This window comes from Lucilia sericata, unplaced genomic scaffold (genome assembly GCF_015586225.1).
Source record: "Lucilia sericata isolate MDLA Ls3-8-SP2 unplaced genomic scaffold, ASM1558622v1 Contig001043F_arrow, whole genome shotgun sequence".
Taxonomy (NCBI): domain Eukaryota; kingdom Metazoa; phylum Arthropoda; class Insecta; order Diptera; family Calliphoridae; genus Lucilia; species Lucilia sericata.
The window spans coordinates 64,670-89,791 of NW_023995023.1; the positions used below are offsets into that span (position 1 = coordinate 64,670).

General features: G+C 28.9%; 1 protein-coding gene across 10 annotated transcripts in view; it reads right to left on the minus strand.

Moving 5' to 3' along the window:
* LOC119609714 (spectrin alpha chain, non-erythrocytic 1) overlaps positions 1 to 25,122 on the minus strand; it is a 112,486-nt gene that overhangs the window by 18,642 nt on the left and 68,722 nt on the right. For 6 of the 10 annotated variants that reach the window (XM_037964604.1, XM_037964595.1, XM_037964601.1 and 3 more), the window contains exons 1-6: positions 21,229 to 21,495; positions 14,369 to 14,550; positions 14,035 to 14,202; positions 2,113 to 2,492; positions 1,911 to 2,040; positions 1,331 to 1,518 (exon numbers count right to left, since the gene is read on the minus strand). In XM_037964604.1, coding sequence (XP_037820532.1) covers positions 1,331 to 1,518; positions 1,911 to 2,040; positions 2,113 to 2,492; positions 14,035 to 14,202; positions 14,369 to 14,550; positions 21,229 to 21,292 — 1,112 coding nt within the window. In that variant the 5' untranslated portion in view covers positions 21,293 to 21,495. Of the gene's footprint in view, positions 1 to 1,330; positions 1,519 to 1,910; positions 2,041 to 2,112; positions 2,493 to 14,034; positions 14,203 to 14,368; positions 14,551 to 21,228; positions 21,497 to 25,122 lie in introns of those variants that run through there. The other 4 variants (XM_037964596.1, XM_037964597.1, XM_037964598.1 and 1 more) reach the window with 2 other exon arrangements.

The following is a 25,122-nucleotide window of genomic DNA, read 5'->3' on the forward strand; positions in this document are numbered from 1 at the left end:
AGACTAGACTATAGACTAGACTATAGACTAGACTATAGACTAGACTATAGACTAGACTATAGACTAGACTATAGACTAGACTATAGACTAGACTATAGACTAGACTATAGACTAGACTATAGACTAGACTATAGACTAGACTATAGACTAGACTATAGACTAGACTATAGACTAGACTATAGACTAGACTATAGACTTGACTATAGACTAGACTATAGACTAGACTATAGACTAGACTATAGACTAGACTATAGACTAGACTATAGACTAGACTATAGACTAGACTATAGACTAGACTAGACTAGACTATAGACTAGACTATAGACTAGACTATAGACTAGACTATAGACTAGACTATAGACTAGACTATAGACTAGACTATAGACTAGACTATAGACTAGACTAGACTATAGACTAGACTATAGACTAGACTATAGACTAGACTATAGACTAGACTATAGACTAGACTATAGACTAGACTATAGACTAGACTATAGACTAGACTATAGACTAGACTATAGACTAGGACTATAGACTAGACTATAGACTAGACTATAGACTAGACTATAGACTAGACTATAGACTAGACTATAGACTAGACTATAGACTAGACTATAGACTAGACTATAGACTAGACTATAGACTAGACTATAGACTAGATATAGACTAGACTATAGACTAGACTATAGACTAGACTATAGACTAGACTATAGACTAGACTATAGACTAGACTATAGACTAGACTATAGACTAGACTATAGACTAGACTATAGACTAGACTATAGACTAGACTATAGACTAGACTATAGACTAGACTATAGACTAGACTATAGACTAGACTATAGACTAGACTATAGACTTGACTATAGACTAGACTATAGACTAGACTATAGACTAGACTATAGACTTGACTATAGACTAGACTATAGACTAGACTATAGACTAGACTATAGACTAGACTATAGACTAGACTATAGACTAGACTATAGACTAGACTATAGACTAGACTATAGACTAGACTATAGACTAGACTATAGACTAGACTATAGACTAGACTATAGACTAGACTATAGACTAGACTATAGACTAGACTATAGACTAGACTATAGACTAGACTATAGACTAGACTATAGACTAGACTATAGACTAGACTATAGACTAGACTATTGACTAGACCATAGACTAGACTATAGACTAGACTATAGACTATAGAGTAGACTAGACAGTAGACTAGACTATAGACTTGACTATATACCAAGACTTTTACGATTTATATTTCCACACAAAGACCCTCGACAATCTTTATATTTGATCGATTTTAAAAACTCACTTTGGAGGCTTCTCTATAGTTCTGTATTCCTTAAATGCCAAAAGTTCCTTTTGTATACCCTCCAATGAATTGGGAAAATCACGTTGCTGTAGTTCCAATGTTTTCTGTCTAATCCAACTAAGTAAATTTGTGGTTAAACGTTCATAGTAAATTTTCTTACGATCAGCATCCATTAATTGACCCACAATCTGTAATTAATTTCAAAATTGTATAAATTTAAATTTATTGTAATTCATTACAAGTAATTTATTGTTAATTTAATAATGAAAAAGAAAACAAGAGAAATAATAATAAAAAATAGCTATTTGTCTTATTAAATAGACCGGAACTATTAATGCAAATTATTTTTATGATACTAGCAGAGCAGTATGGAATGATTGTGGATGGTAAACTATGTATGTATATATGAGCATAAATCATAATTTACACCATTTCAAGAAAATAAACATAGATTTTAAGGGACTAGTGACTAGACTGTGATCTTTTAGAATGTTTAGTTTTAACTTAAAATGGAGTAAGTAGATTTTAGTTATAGAAAATATTTAAAACTAAAATAAAAGATCTCCTAACTTAAACTTACATTTGCAATACGTTTTCCACTCTTCTGTTCGTTCTTCATGCGTGCAAAGGTGTGATAATAAGAGGCCACATAAGTTAAAATAGACTTTTCATCTGGACGTGCTGAATCAATATCTTCAGCATCCAATAAACTGTAATTACACAAAAATAGATTAATAAAATCAAAAGTACAAATTTATTTGCAATAAATTTAATTAACTTACCTTGGTATACCCAATTCAGTGGCGGCCAAATCAAAGGCATGATTCAAATTATCAATATTTGTATTTTTCGAATTAACAATTGTGCTGTATTCAAACAAATCGGGACGATGCGAATGTATTAAAGCATTGAAACCCAAACCGGAACGCCACGAGGAGGTGAAATCTTGTATATTAACACCGGGATAACCGTGTGTTTTACGCTGACACCACAATAGTAAAGCATCTTTGGCAGAACGTTTTTCGGACGATTCATTCTCTTCGTCGACATCGATTTCAATTTCTTGAATTTGAAATCGTAAAATGATTGTCCAGATAAGACCTAATATTAAGCGGGGATTACCATCGACAATATCTTCGGCGCCAATGGATTCTAAACGGACCTGTATAAATGGAAGAATAAAATAAAATTAATATTTTTTTGCTATAAAATTCTTGTTTTAAATCTCTGTTAAATTTGTGTTAAAATTTCCTGATATCTAGATTTAAAATACTAAAATCTTTAGTTGTCATTTAAGTTTTTTCTTAAATGATACATTATTTCAGTCATACACTTAGATCTGCCATAAAAAGCAATTAAAAGTCATTGAACTAACTTCTAGCCTTTAAATAAGTAATTAGCGCCTCATTATATGTACGATATACATACGTTTTTACACACTTGTGGGTAAAAAATTAGGATCAGTTAAAGCTGAAAGAGTTCTAAGCTAGTGTTATCTTAAGCGGTATCGAATCTTCTATTCCGAATTGGTTTGATAATCTGAACATTGTTATTACCATACGATGTTTTCCCCCGGAAACTAAGAACCAATTTGGTTAAATTTTGATCCTGTCGTTTAGGCTCTTTCGCTTTTTTACGGACAGAACTTTTGTTCCAGTTGAACGAATTCGGTTTCAATACCAAATATTTCTGATCATCAGATAATATTTTGGAAAATTTCACTATTCTAGGTTCTCTTTTCTAAACTCTTTCGTTCCTGCAACTTACAGACAACATTTCATCCTTCTAGGTCCCTTTTTCAGGGCTAAATCGTGCCTACAACTGACGAACAGACAGACAGACGTACATTCATCAAAACATCCTTCTTCTCTACTTTATACTCCGACTTAAGGAATCTTCTATGCTCTGAAAAGAATAATCGTTCAAAGATTATTAACGATTTTGGTTTCCGAGATTCGACTCCGGAAGTAAACCCCTGATAGTCCTCTCGATCAAGAAGAGGTTCAAAAGTTTACATAAAAGTTTTTCCTAGACAGATCAAAGAAAAGAAGCTCGGGAAAATAGGCATGAAATCGGAAGGAAATTCTTCTCTCTATACAAATAGATCGAAGAAGAAAGAAACCCAGAGTTTTTGAATCTATTTAGTGAAGACTGATAGTAAGATATCTAAATACTCGGAAATGATTCAAATTAATGATCGACTTTAAAGTTTGTCATTCATTTATAATAAAGCTTTTCATTGGAAAGTCAAAAAAAAAAAAAAAGTATACAAACCGGATACGTGTACATATCTAAAGTCAATCTAGACCATGGGTTAAAATAAACTTTTCAAAGTCCCCCGATATAACAGATTTTAGCTTAGTATATTCGAGAATTTTGGAATTTATTGAAAAGACATATTCTGGATAAAAGCTCAATTTGATCAAATCTTATCATATGAATTGTAAAAGCTTTTAAAACCTTTATTATATTATATAGAAAGCCTAAACATACATTTAGTCATAAGAGCTTGACAGTGATTTTGTATAACCAAAAAGCTTTCTTTCGAATCAAAACTCTGACTTTTCTTTCAGCTTATTAAAGCTATAACCTTCCATTTTTACATTTTTCAGATCTTTGTCAAGTATATAAAAGCTTTCTAAAACTTAAGACTCTCAGATTTGTATACAGAGTATAACCAAAAAGCTTTTTTTCGAATCAAAACTCTTACTTTTCTTTCAACTTATTAAAGCTATAACGTTCAATTTTTAGATTTTTCAGATCTTTGTCAAATATATAAAAGCTTTCTAAAACTTAAGACTCTCAGATTTTTCAGATCTTTGTCAAATATATAAAAGCTTTCTAAAACTTAAGACTCTCAGATTTGTATACAGAGTATATCTAAAATATAAAGACTGGAAAGGAAATTTCGTGATATTGTTTAAAAAGTCGAAAGTGATTTTGGAACTACAAAAAGCTTAAAGAACTTTTTTGAAATATTCAATATTATTTAATTTTTATTTTTGTGGGCAATCAGTTAGTAATCTTTTTGTGTTTCTTTTGCGATTAAAAAACCTGAAACCTACATACAATCATTTTCATGTGTACATTATTAAAAAGCTGGTATTTTTTGTCCTCTTTTGTTGTTGTTATTGGTTGAAATTCAATTTTCTACATACTACTATGAGTACAAGTACAAATATTTGCAAAATCTTATCTTTATGATGGGGAGATTTCAACTTTAGTAAAAATAACAATTTACTCAATAAGTAAAAATATTTGAATTGTATGCGAAAATATGTAAGCATATGTGGAAATATGACAGTATATATAAATTTACTATATTTACTACAGGTATCTACAATATAAGACATATTGTATGTATATATATTGCTTACATATTTAGAGTTAAAAAAATATGTCTATTAAATAAATATTTATGTTATCTTATGATTAAAGCTGTTTTATAGTGATTGGTATCGTAAAGGAATTTGTAACCATGAAATATTTAATTTTGTTTTTATTTAAAAGTAATGACAAACTGTTAAGGATGAAATTGTCATAGAGTTAAAAAAAATTTCCGGGAATTTTACGAAATTTGAAATGCACTGTGGGTTTTGTGCGGAAATTATAGCAAAATATTTTATTTGTTATATTAAATTCAGTAAAATTATGAAAAAGCTTTCTTTCGCATCGAGTTATTGTGAAACAACTAAAGCTTTTGAAAGCTTTTTTGTGTATTTTTTTAGGTCTAGTCCTTTACCGCTTTCTAAAAGTTAGAAGTTTTATAGTTTATAGCAATAATGGAAACACATAGAGCTTTAAAAGCTCTTATTCCCTATAGTTTTCAAAAGCTTAAATTTTTTAGATTTTTGTAAAGTTACAAACAATGTTGAAATAATTTATCGTCATATTGTCAGAGGTCAAACTTCTAAAAGCTTTCAATTTAAACGAAAGCTTCTTCTTTTTACAGCGTTTTAAAGTTCTAACCCCCCACAGATTTCAAAATTTTAAGTTTTTCAGATCTTTTTAGGTTAAATTTAAGACCTTATAGGATTGTAAGTGAACCTTAACCTCTTTTAGAGTTAAGCTTTGCTTCATATGGGTGGGGATCTAGAGGAAGTTATCCTGATGAATGCAGAACCGTTCGACGCAATAAGGGCTGAATTGAATACATGGCTATAAGAATCCTATACAGCCACATAGAGAAATGGTGGGTAGAACCACAATAATCGAAACACCTAAAGCTCTTATCTTGAGCAGTTGTCTAAAGCTTAAATTCTACAAACGAAATGTTGTCTTTTTTAGAGCGTTTTAAAGATCTAACACCTCAGAGCTTTCTAAAATTTAAGTCTCTGAGATCTTTGTATAAATGTCTAACGAATTGAAAGCTTCATTGTGTGCAAGATAAAAGGTGTCTTTGCTATTCCAAACAAAAAACTTTCTTTCGAATCGAAATTTTCACTTTTCCTACAGCTTATTAAAACTTGTAAAGCTTTTATCTTGAACAGTTTTCTAAAGCTTAAATTCTACAAACGAAATATCGTCATATAGTTAATAAGTGGTTGAACTCTAAAAAGCTTATTTGGAACAGTTTTCTAAAGCATAAATTCTAAAAAGGAAATAACATTTTTTTCAGAGCGTAAATTCTACAAACGAAATATCGTCATATAGTTAATAAAAGCTCAAACTCCATAAAGCTTTATTTTGAACGAAAACATTCACCTTTTTTTGGGGCGTTTTAAAGATCTAACACCTCAGAGCTTTCTAAATTTTAAGTCTCTCAGATCTTTGTATAAATGTCTAACGAATTGAAATTCCTAGAGCTTTTTGAAAGATCAAAAGTGTCTGCTATTCCAAACAAAAAACTTTCTTTCGAATCGAAATTTTCACTTTTTCTACAGCTTATTAAAACTTGTAAAGCTTTTATCTGTTTTCCAAAGCTTATATAGTTTTCCAAAGCTTAAATTTTACAAACGAAATATCGTCATATAGTTAATAAGAGGTCAAACTCCATAAAGCTTTATTTTGAACGAAAACATTCACCTTTTTTTGGGGCGTTTTAAAGATCTAACACCTCAGAGCTTTCTAAATTTTAGGTCTCTCAAATCTTTCTGTAATATGTCAAACTAATTGAAACTCTTAGAGCTTCTTCGTTCAAAAGATCAAAGGTGTCTTTGTAAATCCAAAAAAAAAATTTCCTTTCGAATCCAAATTTTCAATTATTTTACAATTTATTAAAGCTAAAGCTTAAATTTTTCAGAGCTTAGTATAACATATCAAAAGAATGAAAATCCTTACAGATTTTTAAAGCTCTGGCTATTTACAGATTTCTAAATCTTAAAAAAGGTTAAAGGTGACTTTCTAACATTAAAAAAGCTTTATTTCGAATTGAAACTTTAGAGCTTTTTTAAGCTTCCGCCCAATTAAGTACTAATAAATCATGTTAAAGCTTTATTGCCAGGAACTTTATAAAGCTACTCTTAAATGGGTTAAAGTTCAACACTTTGGAAATCTTTCAGCTTATTTCTTATGCAAATTTTTAAAATATTAGACGCCTCTTAATAGAATTTTAAATAGATTTTTATTTTACAACAATTTAAATCTCTTTATCTAGCGTAATATACAGTGCATGTCTTAAAATCATTATATTTTAGACGAATGTACATATTTCAGAAACAAGTGATCATTAAATATGATCCATCATTTTATGCTATGACGTCGAGACATAGTAGCTGCAGCAAACAACCAGCCAGTTTTAAATTGTGCTTGCACTTATAGAAATTACTAACGTCAGACGGACAGACAAATATACAGCGACTTTGCCGAGAGTTTTCAAATAAACTTTCACTTTTCTTGCCATTACAATGTAGGAAAAAAAGTGCAATTTATTACTTGTATTATTACTACTACATATTATTATTATTTCGTTTTTTTTTTTTTTTTTTTTCTCAAAATAATATAAACAAAAAAAAAAAAAAAACGGTGTTGAAGAGGTGGAGTTTAATAGAAGAAGAAAAAAATATTTATTATAAACATTCTTTTATTATTTTTTTGTTTTACTGCTTTTTGCCACAGTTTTGAGTTTAATTAATTACGTGAATTTAATGTGAAGCGATTGTATGATATGATGAGTATTTGTTTTTGTTAAAAATTAAAAAAAAAAAATACAAAAACACAATAGTAAAAAATATGTACATACAACTTGGTTTTAAGTTAAAGCTTTGTGTTGTATAGTTAATTAGATTTTAACAGCAGGTTGAACTGATGTTTTATTTTTATTTTTTTCTAAATTTACACCCATAATAAAAAAATTTGTAAATTAAGGATGAACAATCAAGAATCTCATAAATTAGAAGGCAATATAATATTTTAACAGATTTTTATTTGATTATATTAAAATTAAAAAAAGAATAAAATAGTAACTGATTACGAAAAAAAAAAATCGAAAATTTTTAAAACAAAATTTATTCAAATGTGAACTATTTTGTAAGTCATAAATATATATCAGTTATAAAAAAAACCTTGAGTCACTGATCCCAGATAGATTATCATGGTCAAGGGGAACAGTAGAACAAGTACACCTAGAAGCAACAATATACAACCGTCTAATTAATCACATCTCTAGTTCCCTGTCAGAAGTCTGTACAACAATGGAATGTGTTAACAGGATTGGAATAAATAAGGCACAAACAAAGGTTAACATATTTACCGACACCGAGAAGGCAATATCACGTGGCAAGGTAAAATCTAAGACCATAAGTTCAAGTCAGCGAAACTCTTCAACGCTTTCTTTGTCTTTGTCAGTCTTTGGTCGCAGTTCGATCCAAAATATCTTGGTCAATGTTATTCCGGGTATTACATTCCCGAGGAAGGAATTTAGAGATATCGAACGGCAATAATTCCATAGAGCATTACATAATTTTATCTATCTATCTATCTATCTATCTATCTATCTATCTATCTATCTATCTATCTATCTATCTATCTATCTATCTATCTATCTATCTATCTATCTATCTATCTATCTATCTATCTATCTATCTATCTATCTATCTATCTATCTATCTATCTATCTATCTATCTATCTATCTATCTATCTATCTATCTATCTATCTATCTATCTATCTATCTATCTATCTATCTATCTATCTATCTATCTATCTATCTATCTATCTATCTATCTATCTATCTATCTATCTATCTATCTATCTATCTATCTATCTATCTATCTATCTATCTATCTATCTATCTATCTATCTATCTATCTATCTATCTATCTATCTATCTATCTATCTATCTATCTATCTATCTATCTATCTATCTATCTATCTATCTATCTATCTATCTATCTATCTATCTATCTATCTATCTATCTATCTATCTATCTATCTATCTATCTATCTATCTATCTATCTATCTATCTATCTATCTATCTATCTATCTATCTATCTATCTATCTATCTATCTATCTATCTATCTATCTATCTATCTATCTATCTATCTATCTATCTATCTATCTATCTATCTATCTATCTATCTATCTATCTATCTATCTATCTATCTATCTATCTATCTATCTATCTATCTATCTATCTATCTATCTATCTATCTATCTATCTATCTATCTATCTATCTATCTATCTATCTATCTATCTATCTATCTATCTATCTATCTATCTATCTATCTACTATCTATCTATCTATCTATCTATCTATCTATCTATCTATCTATCTATCTATCTATCTATCTATCTATCTATCTATCTATCTATCTATCTATCTATCTATCTATCTATCTATCTATCTATCTATCTATCTATCTATCTATCTATCTATCTATCTATCTATCTATCTATCTATCTATCTATCTATCTATCTATCTATCTATCTATCTATCTATCTATCTATCTATCTATCTATCTATCTATCTATCTATCTATCTATCTATCTATCTATCTATCTAATCTATCTATCTATCTATCTATCTATCTATCTATCTATCTATCTATCTATCTATCTATCTATCTATCTATCTATCTATCTATCTATCTATCTATCTATCTATCTATCTATCTATCTATCTATCTATCTATCTATCTATCGATCTATCTATCTATCTATCTGTCTATCTATCTATCTATCTATCTATCTATCTGTCTGTCTGTCTTTCTGTTTATCTGTCAGTCTGCCTGTCTGTCCGTCAGTCTATCTGTCTGTCTGTCTGTCTGTCTGTCTGTCCGTCAGTCTATCTGTCAGTCCGTCAGTCTATCTGTCTGTCTGTCTGTCTGTCCGTGTGTATGTCTATGTCTTACATGATTACAAGATTCCTGAAATTAATCTTTGGGATTACCTACTTATATAAATTAGTACTAAAGGAAATTTCGAGTGTAAGTTAGCTACTAGCCTTTGACTAAGTTGCAAAAAACTAACACTGGCAATAAGTAAGCAAGTAATGAAAGTACTAGTAATACACATGAGTTTTCAAACAGATTTATGTGTGTAACCAAAAAATTACAAGTAACTGAGAAAAGTTAAGAGGAAAAGGAAATCGAATAAAAAGATATATACAACATATAGAGAAAAAAAACAATACAACAACAGAAAAACTGAAAACTATGTCACACGCCAACCTATAGAAAACAACATTATCAACATAGTACATACAGGGTAATTTTCAATGAAAAATAAGAGGAAAAACTTTTTCCATTTTGATTTTGCAAATTACTCAGAAGCCTTTAAAGTGTCGATGAAATGATTAGGAAAAAGACATTTTCATGTTGTAGCTTTTTTTTAACTTAAGCACTTTTAAATTTGTTTAAAAATAAAAAAAATGTTAGTGTTTTATTTCTTTTTTAGTTAATTTAAATTAGATATTTAACTATAAATCTTTAACAAAAAAAAAAAAAAAAATAAAATAAATTTAAATACACATACAAATTACAGGTATTTGTACGGTGACTGAACTCTTGACAATTAATGCGTTACGTTTATGTTTAGTTAAGCTTGTTTTATTTTTATTTATTTTCTAATTTATTTTGTTTAATTCTTTGCCATTTTCTATGTTATTTTATGTAACGGTGACATCTAAAACCATAAAATGTGTGTTTGCGCATGCGTGTGTATGTATGTCGTCAACAATCTACTATGAAACTCTATCAGCCATAATAAGTCTTTTCAAGTGTTTTTCTTTTTATAAATAGAAAAAATACACTCAACAAGTCTTTTTTTATAAAGAAGCTGGAATTAGGGATGCCAATCGGGACTGGTTTTTAGAAATCCCGATATCGGGATCCCGGGATTTTCGGGATTTCTAAATCCCGAAAAATATAAAAAAAAAAAATTCAAAAAATCTTAATAATTTACCGACAAAAATAAAATGTTTTATTTCATATAGCAATATGAATACTCTTAGTAGGTGTTTACTTTCCAATAAGCATTTTGTGAAAAGAAAAACAAATTAATTCAAAGTACATACTTAGAATAAAAATCTTTCCATCCCAGGCACTGAATAGTAGAATAAAAACCTGAAATAATACCCATGATATCCAAATTTACAATGGTTTCCAAATAATATTTAAATAGTATGTGTAATGGGGATCCATACGAGGCTAAATAGAGCACCTGTACTGCACCTATATCTCCTCCACCTTATATCCCCTGTTCACTAACCAAGGGAATTATCTTCTCGCCATCTTATTGACAGGTTGACTTCCATTATAGATATCCGATAGTATCAATGCCTATTTATTGCCCTTTTTATACCCTTAGTAGGGATGGTATATTGGGTTTCTCCGGAGTAGTGCTTTTGTTTTATACTCTCCTAAAATACGCTGATGAAATTTGAAATGATCGGGCTTTTGATCCGAGCCCCCATACAAAACACAGCTTTAAAAAAGAATTAGTGTCCCCAATTCGCTTAAAAAGAGAACTGTCGCAATGAAATTCAGCATAAAACATTTTATGTAACCGTAAATTCGCCCTCCAAATTTTATGAGGATCGACTCATATGATGGCGTCCTTCCCCCAAGCATATTTCAGAAAAATAGTTTTTTAACAATAAAGTGCTAGAATATATCGGAGGCGAGGTATACTTTTATTATGAAAACTAAATTACATTTTACTCTCATAACTGGTGTATGGGGTTATATGGTCGGCCTCGCCCGCCTATAATTTCGTACTTGTTATTTTTATATATCCGATAGTATCTATGCCTATTTAGTATAGCAATGAAATTTGATATTCGTAAATCCCTGACGAGCCAAAACCTCTCTACCAAATTTTATGTTGGTCGGTTCATAATTGACCCTACCCCCATATAAGGTCCCGTTAAAAAAATGACTTTAACGCTCATTACTGGCTTAAAAATACGAGTATAGCGATGAAATTCGATACACATATGTTTCATGCGAGTCAAAATCTCTCTACCAAGTTTTATGTGTTTCGGTCCATAATTGACCCTACCCCTACATAAGGTCCCATCCAGATAAATACTTTAACGCTCATTACTGGCTTACAAGTACGAGTGTGAGATGAAATTTGAGATAAGTAAGTTTCTTACTCGCCAAAAGCTAAGAAACTTTTATAGGAACGTAAATCTTCCTACCGGAAAGTGTATGAACCAAAATTGGTCTAAAAAAATTATGAAAAATTTTATAAAAACGGTCAATGATTCACCCTACCTCTCATATAAGGTCCTATCAGTAAATTTGATGAGTAATATCACCCTGATGTTTATAGAAAAGCATATTCGGCATAGCCGAATATAGCACTCTTACTTTTTTTTTGATATTTCAGCTTGTAAGTTAGTAGAGTCATCTTAAGTCCAAAAACTTTTTAAATTCTCTTATTTAGTACTTTATAATGTATAAAATAGCGGAAAAATACTTAAAAATTCGGGATTTTAAAATCCCGAAATTTCCCGGGATTTCATTTTTTAAAATCCCGGTTTTCGGTACTTTCAAATCCCGAAAATCCCGGAATTTTCGGGAAACGGGAATTCCCGTTTGGCATCCCTAGCTGGAATGGATGACCAACCATTCTTTAGAATTTTTAACGTTTTCTTTATGTAAAATTGCACTCTGCTAGATAAATAATTGTTTACATATGTCAATAATGTACAATATTAAAAAAAACTTAAATTACTTATTTAAAGCTTAATGTCAAATCGCGAAATTTAAGTTTTATTTCAAATTTTTATAATATGTACATTATGTAAAAAATGTAAAAAATGGCATTTTTTGGGTAAAATGCGTAAAAAAAAATTATGTAATATAATAAAACATTTAAACTGTCTTTTACATTATGTAAAATATGTAAAATATTGGAGTTTGGAAATATTTTACCTAGTGTAAATAATGTAAAATACTATGGAAGGTGTTTAAAATAAAGTTAATATTACTAAGCCAAAAGTAAAACGTGTCAAAAATGTTATTTTCTATTGTTTACATTTGGTAAAATATGTAAACAATATAAAAAATATCCGAAACTAACAACAAATTATAAGAAATACTACTTTACTTGGTGTCAAATATGAAGAATTGAATATTTTACACAGGGTAAAATATGTAAACAATGTAAAAATTTAGTAAAATGTACAAAAATTACATAAATATTATTATATTTAAAGTACAAAGGTGTAAACAATATTTTATTCAATATTTACATTTTGTAAAATATGTAAAATTTATTTATTTGATTGTTTACATTTTGTCAAAAATGTAAACAATATAAAATATAGTAAAAAAACAAAAAAATATATGAAAAATTATTTTACATTTTACGTGCAAAATATGTAAAATTTATTTGTTTGATTGTTTACCTTTTGTAAACTACGTAAAATATAGTAAAAAAAACAAAAAATTATATAAAAAATTATTTTACGTCGTGACAAATATGTAAAATGAAATATTTTACATTATGTAAACAATGTAAAAAAATTAGTAAAATGTACAAAAATTACATAAATATTATTATATTTAAAGTACAAGGGTGTAAACAATATTTTATTCAATATTTACATTTTGTAAAATATGTAAAATTCATTAAATTGACTATTTACATCTTGTAAAACATGTAAACTATATAAGATATAGGAAAAATACAATAAATTATATGAAATATCATTTTACGTCGTGTCAAATATGTAAAATGAAATATTTTACATTATGTAAACAATGTAAAAAAATTAGTAAAATGTACAAAAATTACATAAATATTATTATATTTAAAGTAAAAAGGCGTAAACAATATTTTATGCAATATTTACATTATGTAAAATATGTAAAATTTATTTATTTGATTGTTTACATTTGGTCAAAAATGTAAACAATATAAAATAAAGTAAAAAAAACAAAAAGTTATATAAAAAATTATTTTACGTCGTGTCAAATATTTAAAATGAAATATTTTACATTGTGTAAATAATGTAAAAACAATTGTAAATTGTATGAAAATGTGTAAACACTAGTTTATTCAATATTAACATTTTGTAAAATATAACAAAATCTCTAACATAGTTTACACATTATTTTACATGCAGTAAAATATGTAAAATTTGCCTTTTTATTGACTTTTACATACTGTAAACAATTAATTTTAATCCCCTCTTACTATTCTATTCTTTACATTACTCTCTTACTATTCTTTACATTACACAGTTTTTCGACAGCAAAGATACTAAAACCTACGTAAAGTAAATTATTAAAAAAAAATCGTTTACATACCTTGGTATGCAAGAATGCCAGACTCTTGTTAACATTTTCAATTTTATGTACACGCATACGTCCATTATTAGGTTTTCCCAGCTTTTCACCTGATATTATTTCAAGTAATTTCAGCAATTTGACACCATCCGCTAAATCTGTAAAAAGGTCTTCGACCTCCATTTTTGCCTATATAAATGGGATAGAGAGAGAAAGAGAATTAGAATAAATCATGAAATTTGATCAAACTGTCATTCTTTTTCTTTTCAATTAAATTTGCATTTCCGTTACATTATTTTTCTTTTCACATTAGATTGTATTGTTATTGTTATTGTTATTTTGTACTTGTACTTACTTTTACAAGAAATGAATTCATCCATTTTGTAAAGGTTTTCTTTTGTATGTGTAAACGTTCTTCTTGTAGGGTTTTAATTCTTTCATTTTCGAATTTCATAATACCATCGCGTTGTGTCATGTTGGCTGAATTACGGCTGGTTTGTGTCTGTAATGAATAACCGCCCGGTTCATATTGTGATGCTGGAAAAGATTGAAAAGAAAATATATGAGAGATTAATATAACTGCATTATAAAGTTTTCTATTAATGTGCGAAAACTAGGGCCCAGACATTATAATGTAGACTATAGGCTCTACTATAGTTGAAGCCATGATCCAGACTAAAGCCCACATTATAGGTTAAACTAGAATATAGAGTCGATTAGAGTCCGGACTTTTGACTAGACTACTGTCTGTACTATAGACTAGAATGATACTATTATATGTACCAAACTATAGACAGATTATAGTCCACACTATAGACTAGACCAGCTTATAGACTAAGCTATACCAAAGACCATAATCCCTCATGATTACGTTATACTTTTTCAAGTGCCTATTTAATATCTATTTTATATAAAAAAAATATTATTATCATAGGACAACAACAATCACCAAATAAATACAAAAAAAAAATACTAGTGAGGTAATATTCTATTTGTATATAGTTTTAGCGATAAATTTCGTAAAGAAATATTGTTTGTGACATATAAACATTGCGCATACAAGTTTCTATGTAATTCAAAATGAGTGTTAGTTTTTCTTTCAAGTTACCAAGTACGTTTAATTTCAAGGTCCACACCAAAAGCTAAGGGGTTCCTAAATGTATTTTTCTTTAACTCAAAATTAAAAGACTCTATTTCTTATCATCACATAACAAATTAAGCATTTGTTTAAAGGTTTTTCTATGCACTGATTACAATGTGGAATTTTTCAAAGTTTATGTCAAAGTAATTTGAAAAAAACAAAAACGAAAAAACAACAAAATATTTTGATAATAAAAACAAAAGAAGTAAATTTAGATAAAACATAAAGAGGGGATTTACTATAATTAATACCAATGATTTAAAAGAATGGTATGCAATTTTCGGTTAGTTAGTACAAAGGTTAAAGTATTTCTGTAGTGATTTATTACAGATAATACAGATTGATGACCTTGACAAGACTATATACTAAACTATAGTCAAGACTATAGATTAAACTAAAGTTAAGACTATAGACTATTCCGTAGTCCAGAAAAAACTATGGTACAGACAAAATTATAGTCCAGAATATAGACAAAGCTATAGTTCAGACTATAGACTAAACTATAGTCCAAACTATAGACTAAACTATAGCCCAGATTATAGACTAAACTATAGTACTGATTATAGACTGAACTATAGTACTGACTATAGTCCAGACTATAGACTTAACTATCGTCCAGACTATATATATACTAAACTATAGTCCAGACTATAGACTAAACCATAGTCTATATTATATACTATATATACCATATTATAGAGTAAACTATTAACTATAGACTAAACTATAGCCCAGACTATAGACTAAACTATAATTCAGATTATTGAATTAAATACCGTCCAGACTACAGACTAAACTATAGTTCAGACTATAGGCTAAACTATAGTATAAACTATAGACTAAACTATAGTTCAGATTATAGAATTAACTACAGTCTAAATTATAGATTAAACTGTAGTTCAGACTATAGACTAAATAGTCTGGACTACATATTAGTCTATAGACTAAGCTATAGTCAGGCTATAGAATAAACTATAGTCCAGACTATAGAATAAACTGTAGTCCAGACTGTAGAATAAACTATAGTCCAGACTATAAACTAAACTATAGTCTAGACTATAGACTAAACTATAGTCCAGACTATACCTAAACTATAGTCCAGACTATACCTAAACTATAGTCTAGACTATAGACTAAACTATAATCCAGACTATAGACTAAACTATAGTCCAGACTATAGACTAAACTATAGTCCAGACTATAGACTAAATTATAGTTCAGACTATAGACTAAACTATAGTCCAGACTATAGACTAAACTATAGTCCAGACTATAGACTAAACTATAGTCCAGACTATAGACTAAACTACAGTCCAGACTATAGACTAAACTATAGTCCAGACTATAGACTAAAATATAATCCAGACTATAGATTAAACTATAGTCTAGACTATAGACTAAACTATAGTCCAGACTATAGACTAAACTATAGCCCATACTATAGACTAAAATATAATGCAGACTATAGATTAAACTATAGGCTAGACTATAGACTAAACTATAGTCCAGACTATAGACTAAACTATAGTCCAGAGTATAAACTAAACTATACTTCAGTCTATAGACTAAACTATAGTCCAGACTATAGACTAAACTATAGTCCAGACTATAATCTAAACTATAATCCGGACTATAGTCCGAACTATAGTCCAGACTATATCTAAACTATAGTCTAGACTATAGACTAAACTAAAGTCCAGACTATACCTATACTATAGTCCAGACTATACCTAAACTATAGTCTAGACTATAGTTTAGTCCAGACTATAGACTAAACTATAGCCCAGACTATAGACTAAAATATAATGCAGACTATAGATTAAACTATAGGCTAGACTATAGACTAAACTATAGTCCAGACTATAGACTAAACTATAGTTCATACTATAGACTAAACTATAGATTTAACTATAGTCCAGACTATGGACTAAAATATACTTCAGTCTATAGACTAAACTATAGTCCAGACTATAGACTAATCATTAGTCCCTGACTTGCCTCATTTGAATACAATATTCCGTAAATATATTTATTTGATCTGGGACATTATAGTTTTAAGATTAATTTATAAAAAATATTGAAATCTGTAAAAGAAAAAGAACAAAAAAACTAGGTGCTATGGTTCTAATTGAAAAAGCGTGCTTGATATTATAAATAGTACATCTCATTTTATTCACAGACTTTTATTACAACTTGTCAAGTTTATTTGGGGTTAATCACCTGTTATTTTTAACACTTTGATTCAATAATAATTGTATTGTATTCGTTTCATTTCTTTTGCTTCATAGTATTTGTTTGATTAAAACTGTGTAAAGTGTAAAATAAATAAATATTGAAAAAATTAGATTAGATAATATTACTGATATAATTCACTAAAAGAGTAAATTCAATGTGAAATCAAACAAATTCGTCATCAATATTAATAATTCTTTCAAAAATTTATCTATAGTTATTAAAACAATGTCATTTCGAATAAACTTTGACGTGGGTAAAATATGAAAATGAAATTTGCAATAATTAATAGAATTAATTAAACAGAATTTTATGTGATTTTGTTTGATCTAACAAATATTTGTAACAGCAAACAAAGTTAAAAACAGAAATAGTGGTCGTAATCAAAGCATAAGAGATTTAGTCAAGTCAAACTAAAATATTTAAATTTATTTTACTTTTATTCTATTAAAAATCTTTTTTTCTTTCTAAAGTTTTAGGATTTAAAGTGTATATTTTAGAAATTTGTTCTATTTAAGATTGTGGTTTAAAATTTTAACGAAAACGTAACAATTATATATAGAACTTTATTTGCGGTAAATTACTTTTATGGAGTATTATACAAAACAAATACTGCTGATAATATTAATTAAAAATATTTGTGTTAAAAGTAAATATTTAATAAAAAAATAATACATTTTAACAATAACAAGGAGTATTGCTCATTATTATTGTTTTTCACTTCTAAGGCAGCTGCAATTTATAATACTCATTAATTTAGCAATTATAATAAATATATATTTATTTATAATTTTTATTAAAAGTTAAATATTTAGTCAAAAAAAGTTAAAAATAAAAATTTTGTAAAAGATTTTAAAACTCGAATTCATTCAGCAAAAACAAGATAATTTTAGTTAGCTTTACAAAATATGGTTAAGACAACTAAATCAGTTAGTTGTAGAGACAATAACAGATACAATGCTCATTTTCATTAATTCTGCCACAAAACATAACAAAAGCTTAAAGAAAACAAAGCAATTTTATTTTGCCTTTATAAAATATTGTAAACACAACTAAATCAAATAGTTGTAGTGACCATAAAATCAACATTTTCATAAATTCTTCCACAAAACAAACAAATTTGATCTCGAAATATTTTATAAATTAAAACTTGAGTTTAAATTTTATTAAAATAAAATTAAAGTTATTACTTTTATTCTAACCACATTTGTTTCTAACGGAAATTCCTATTAATTAAATGATGACTTAATTATAAAATTTCTCATACAATGTTTACATTTGAAATGTACGTAAAATATCATATTTTATCAAATGTCTTGTTGTGTAAAAATAATAAAAAAAAAAACTAGCAATAAAATTAAACTACTTTAAAATTGAAATGAAATTAAAAATACAAACATTTCAAATACTAATTCTTGCGTAATAAAAAAAATAAATATAATTGATAAGAGAGACTGAGAACCCAATGTATATTTTAATTTACACTTCATATAAAATTCAATTCATAAATTTTGTGTACGGAAGAAAATGAAATATTGTCACATGGCTACACTGTTGCCGAAGAAAAATTTAATTAATTGTAATTTTAAAAATTTATTTAAATTTTTTAAAAAATTCTATTAGGAGTAGAAATACAAGAAATAGCGATATTGGGATATTAACGTTGATTCTGTTTGCTTTAGTTTGGGAAAAACTGTATCGTTTCATGCCAAGCTTTGGTAAAAGTATAGTGAAGACTTTAAATCAGAGTTAGGCAAAAGAGCTCTCTTGAAAACCAACTAAAATCATTCAAAGAACTCACTTGTCACTCTTTGCCTAAATTGCTCCATATATTAGCTCTTTTGTTCTAGTTTAGTTCTAGTTCAGTTCTAGTTCAGTTCTAGTTCTAGTTCAGTTCTAGTTCAGTTCTAGTTCAGTTCTAGTTCAGTTCTAGGTCTGTTCAGTTCTAGTTTCAGCTTCTAGTTTCAGTTCTATTTTATTTTCTAGGTTTCGCTTCTCGTTAGTTTCTAGTTATTTCTAGGTTTCAGTTTCTAGTTCAGTTCTAGTCAGTTTTCAGTTCAGTTTAGTTCAGTTCTAGTTCAGTTTAGTTCCAGTTGCTAGTTCTAAGTTCCAGTTCCTAATTCTAGTTCAGTTCGATTCAGTTCTAGTTTCAGTTCTAGTTCAGTTCTAGTTCAGTTCTAGTTCAGTTCTAGTTCAGTTAGTTCAGTTCAGTTCTAGTTCAGTTCTACGTTCAGTTCTAGTTCAGGTTCTAGTATCAGTTCTAGTTCAGTTCTAGTTCAGTTCTAGTTCAGTTCTAGTTCAGTTCTAGTTCAGTTCTAGTTCAGTTCTAGTTCAGTTCTAGTTCTAGTTCAGTTTCTAGTTCTAGTTCAGTTCTAGTTCAGTTCTAGTTCAGTTCTAGTTCAGTTCTAGTTCAGTTCTAGTTCAGTTCTAGTTCAGTTCTAGTTCAGTTCTAGTTCAGTTCTAGTTCAGTTCTAGTTCAGTTCTAGTTCAGTTCTAGTTCAGTTCTAGTTCAGTTCTAGTTCAGTTCTAGTTCAGTTCTAGTTCAGTTCTAGTTCAGTTCTAGTTCAGTTCTAGTTCAGTTCTAGTTCAGTTCTAGTTCAGTTCTAGTTCAGTTCTAGTTCAGTTCTAGTTCAGTTCTAGTTCAGTTCTAGTTCAGTTCTAGTTCAGTTCTAGTTCAGTTCTAGTTCAGTTCTAGTTCAGTTCTAGTTCAGTTCTAGTTCAGTTCTAGTTCAGTTCTAGTCAGTTCTAGTTCAGTTCTAGTTCAGTTCTAGTTCAGTTCTAGTTCAGTTCTAGTTCAGTTCTAGTTCAGTTCTAGTTCAGTTCTAGTTCAGTTCTAGTTCAGTTCTAGTTCAGTTCTAGTCAGTTCTAGTTCAGTTCTAGTTCAGTTCTAGTTCAGTTCTAGTTCAGTTCTAGTTCAGTTCTAGTTCAGTTCTAGTTCAGTTCTAGTTCAGTTCTAGTTCAGTTCTAGTTCAGTTCTAGTTCAGTTCTAGTTCAGTTCTAGTTCAGTTCTAGTTCAGTTCTAGTTCAGTTCTAGTTCAGTTCTAGTTCAGTTCTAGTTCAGTTCTAGTTCAGTTCTAGTTCAGTTCTAGTTCAGTTCTAGTTCAGTTCTAGTTCAGTTCTAGTTCAGTTCTAGTTCAGTTCTATTCAGTTCTAGTTCAGTTCTAGTTCAGTTCTAGTTCAGTTCTAGTTCAGTTCTAGTTCAGTTCTAGTTCAGTTCTAGTTCAGTTCTAGTTCAGTTCTAGTTCAGCTCTAGTTCAGTTCTAGTTCAGTTCTAGTTCAGTTCTAGTTCAGTTCACTAAAAATTCGATTTCTCACTAAAACTTTAAATGACTTTTTGTCTTGCAAATTTATGCAAAAGTATAAAATCGTAACGCATTTAGGTCTCGTAAATTGGAACAAATTATAAAACTGTATATTTTGTTGTTGTGATCACATATGCATTTAACATAAGTAGAATATGAAATGCACCATTGGTATTTAGTTTTGTAAATTCGAGCAAGAATGGTTAGGTTTTAAGGTTTGCTATGTTTACAAGACTTCACACAAATTTTCACCACAAACTAATGAAATAACTCAGTTCTCAATTAATTTGGCATGATAAACTATTTCCATTTATGTTTCATTAAGCTTTCAAACACATTGCAATTTTTAAAACTTTGCACCTCGGTTCATAGATTACAAAGTTTGCATTTTATTTTCAAATCATTTAAGGAGAAAGATGTAGAGTCATCAGGAGGAGTTAGGGGTAATATAAAGATAAAGTATATAAATTGTTTCTGAGGTAAAAGTACCACAATTTAAAATACACCTTTTTTGGTAATTTGCAATCTATTTGAACATACCCAATGACTGACGCTCATATGATATATAACGTTTATATTCGCGTCTCGTAAAATTTGAACGCATTTTGCTGAAATTTGTTTCCTACTATACAAATGCAGACATTTATAATTTTCAAAATTTTTATTTTGCTATTTTTGGTTTTTCACGTTTGATTTAGGGTTTTTCTTCGTTTTCTTTTTTTATTAACGCACAATTTTCTTTTTTTATTTCTTTTCGTTCTTAACTGCCCGTTTACCGATTAGCCACTGACGATCTTTAGATTTCTACAAAAATTTTAACGATTAAAGCTTTTTTGCGCTATTAATTTGTTAGTATTGGTAAGTGTTGGGTATGGGTTGTTTTTGTGTACCCCCTCCCAACCACAGAATTTCACACACTCTCATAAAATACTCGCACACATTTATGCAATAATTGTTTGAAAAAATTATGAAAATAATTGTATGTATATTCGTTGAATCAAATACCCCAACTCTGGTATACCAATATTAAATATATGGTAGTATACAACGTAAGAGTTAGGGGGAGAAAAATCAGGTCCAAAAGTACGAGTTTTTGTGGTACTTTTTTAAATTATAAACTTTATTCCCATAGAGGGAATTTCTCTCTCTATTATAAGAAAGAACGCCAAATATGTCTAAAAGAATGGATGCACTAGACTATAGTCATCCCTATAGATCATAGTTCATACTATGGAGTAGACTATAGCGTAGACTACAGTCTACAATACAAACTATATAGTGTAATTAAAACTACTAGTTTTTTAGTACTTTTTAACTTCCCTCCAAAAAGTACCACTCATATTAGTCTATAATACAACCCCGTTCCAATTTTGTATAAGTATGTGAAGTAAAGTAGCCTTAACTTATCTATAAACCATAATTAAGATATTGTTAATATTATTTTTATTTTCATTTTATTTTGTTGTTAAAAATTATTTTTATTTGCTCTTTTACAAAACAAAAAATATATTTTTATTAAAAAAGAAACACTAAAAATTAAGTAAATATTTTTGTAAATTTTTTGTACATTTAAGTTTAAGTTGGAGAAAAACTTTTACTCTCTTTTTTGATTGTTAAAAGAGAAAATAATTTGTTTAATATATTTTTTTATCGTATCCATCATCGTTATTGATAAGTCTAAATGACAATAGCAGAAAAAAAAGGAAAATGAAATTAAAAACAACCACAACAAAACTATTTTAGTTATCATTTACGTATAAAATTTTATCTTATCTTGGGAAACTGAAAATGTACTCATTTCTATTGACTTAGAGCTTTAAACGCAATTTAACTAGATACCTGTGACAGTTTGCTACAAAAACAAAATTAAGAGATATTCGAGATATGGTACGAAAAAAATTATAATGAAAATAAGTAAAAGTTATGAAATAACTTGTGTTGAAAAATTTTAAGGAAGTTATCAAAAATACCTTTGGGTAAAATTATGACATATACTCAACCACTTTGAATATCAATAGTCTGGACAATTGTGTCGTTCCAGGACTATAGTCAAGTCTATATTCTGGAGTATACTCTAGTCTATAGTCTGGAAAATAGTCTAGACTATAGGTTAGTCTATAGCCTGGATTATAGTCTATACTATAGGCTAGTCTACAGTCTGGATTATAGTCTAGACTAAAGGCTAGCCTATTGTCTAACCTATAGTCTGAGCTATAGTTTGAACTATAGTCTGGACTACATTCTGGACTATAGTCTGGCCTATAGTCTGGACTATAGTCTGGCCTATAGTCTGGACTATAGTCTGGCCTATAGTCTGGACAATATAGTCTGGACTATAGTCTGGACTATAGTCTGGCCTATAGACTGGGCTATAGTCCAGACTATAGTCTGGCCTATAGTCTGGCCTATAGTCTGGCCTATAGTCTGGACTATAGTCTGGACTGGCTAATATAGTATATAGTCTAGTCTATAGTCTGAACTATAGTCTAGTCTATAGTCTGAACTATAGTCTGGGCTATATTCTGGAATATAGTCTGTCCTATAGTCTGTCCATAGTCTTGCCTATAGTCTGAACTATAGTCTAGTCTATAGTCTAGTCTATAGTCTAGTCTATAGTCTAGTCTATAGTCTAGTCTATAGTCTAGTCTATAGTCTAGTCTATAGTAGTCTATAGTCTAGTCTATAGTCTAGTCTATAGTCTAGTCTATAGTCTAGTCTATAGTCTAGTCTATAGTCTAGTCTATAGTCTAGTCTATAGTCTAGTCTATAGTCTAGTCTATAGTCTAGTCTATAGTCTAGTCTATAGTCTAGTCTATAGTCTAGTCTATAGTCTAGTCTATAGTCTAGTCTATAGTCTAGTCTATAGTCTAGTCTATAGTCTAGTCTATAGTCTAGTCTATAGTCTAGTCTATAGTCTAGTCTATAGTCTAGTCTATAGTCTAGTCTATAGTCTAGTCTATAGTCTAGTCTATAGTCTAGTCTATAGTCTAGTCTATAGTCTAGTCTATAGTCTAGTCTATAGTCTAGTCTATAGTCTAGTCTATAGTCTAGTCTATAGTCTAGTCTATAGTCTAGTCTATAGTCTAGTCTATAGTCTAGTCTATAGTCTAGTCTATAGTCTAGTCTATAGTCTAGTCTATAGTCTAGTCTATAGTCTAGTCTATAGTCTAGTCTATAGTCTAGTCTATAGTCTAGTCCTATAGTCTAGTCTATAGTCTAGTCTATAGTCTAGTCTATAGTCTAGTCTATAGTCTAGTTTATAGTCTAGTCTATAGTCTAGTCTATAGTCTAGTCTATAGTCTAGTCTATAGTCTAGTCTATAGTCTAGTCTATAGTCTAGTCTATAGTCTAGTCTATAGTCTAGTCTATAGTCTAGTCTATTAGTCCTAGTCTATAGTCTAGTCTATAGTCTAGTCTATAGTCTAGTCCATAGTCTAGTCTATAGTCTAGTCTATAGTCTAGTCTATAGTCTAGTCTATAGTCTAGTCTATAGTCTAGTCTATAGTCTAGTCCATAGTCTAGTCTATAGTATAGTCTATAGTCTAGTCTATAGTCTAGTCCTATAGTCTAGTCTATAGACTAGTCTACAGTCTAGTTATAGTCTAGTCTATAGTCTAGTCTATAGTCTAGTTTATTTTTTTTTATTGGACCAGTAAGGGATGACCCTTACTTATGTGAAGCATTGCGTTGGAACTAGGAAAATAATTGTGGGAAGGAGGATAGAGGGAGTAGTGTTTATAGTCTAGTCTATGGTGTAGTCTATAGTGTAGTCTATAGTCTAGTCCATTGTCTAGTCTACAGTCTAGATTATAGCTTAGTCTATAGTCCAGATTATTGCCTAGATTATGGTCTGAACTATAATATAATTTATCGTCTGGACGATAGTTTACTCTATATTCTGGACTATAGTCTAATCTGGACTATTGTTTCGGGAGGAAGCGGTATTTCTTTATTGTTTCCATGGAATTTTAATAGGATACATACATATTTTGTTGGAGGAATCGAAAATCATTTTATTTGCTTTTTAAATCTCATATAAATCACGTAAAAATCACTTTCACTTACAGCTGCTGCTGCTCTTCATCAAATTAACATAAACTTCCGTTTTTATTATTTCTTTGTAGAAAGAACATCCTTTTTAAGCAGCCTCCGACATGTTGCACTTAAATAAATGTATTTTTAAATTGAAATGTACAGTTTTGGATCCTTTTTACAAAAATACACACACACATGTGGCAGTGAAATTAGAAATGTTTAGATTTTAACAACTAAAAGTGAGAATGAGCTGGCACCCGTTAGATAATTTTATTTTTAAAATTTAAAATCATAAAATCTACATCTGTTTAAAATGTTAAGACAACAATTGCATTCTAACAAATAAAACTATAAAAAGGGAATAAAAATAAACAAAAATACATACAACATGTGTAAAGT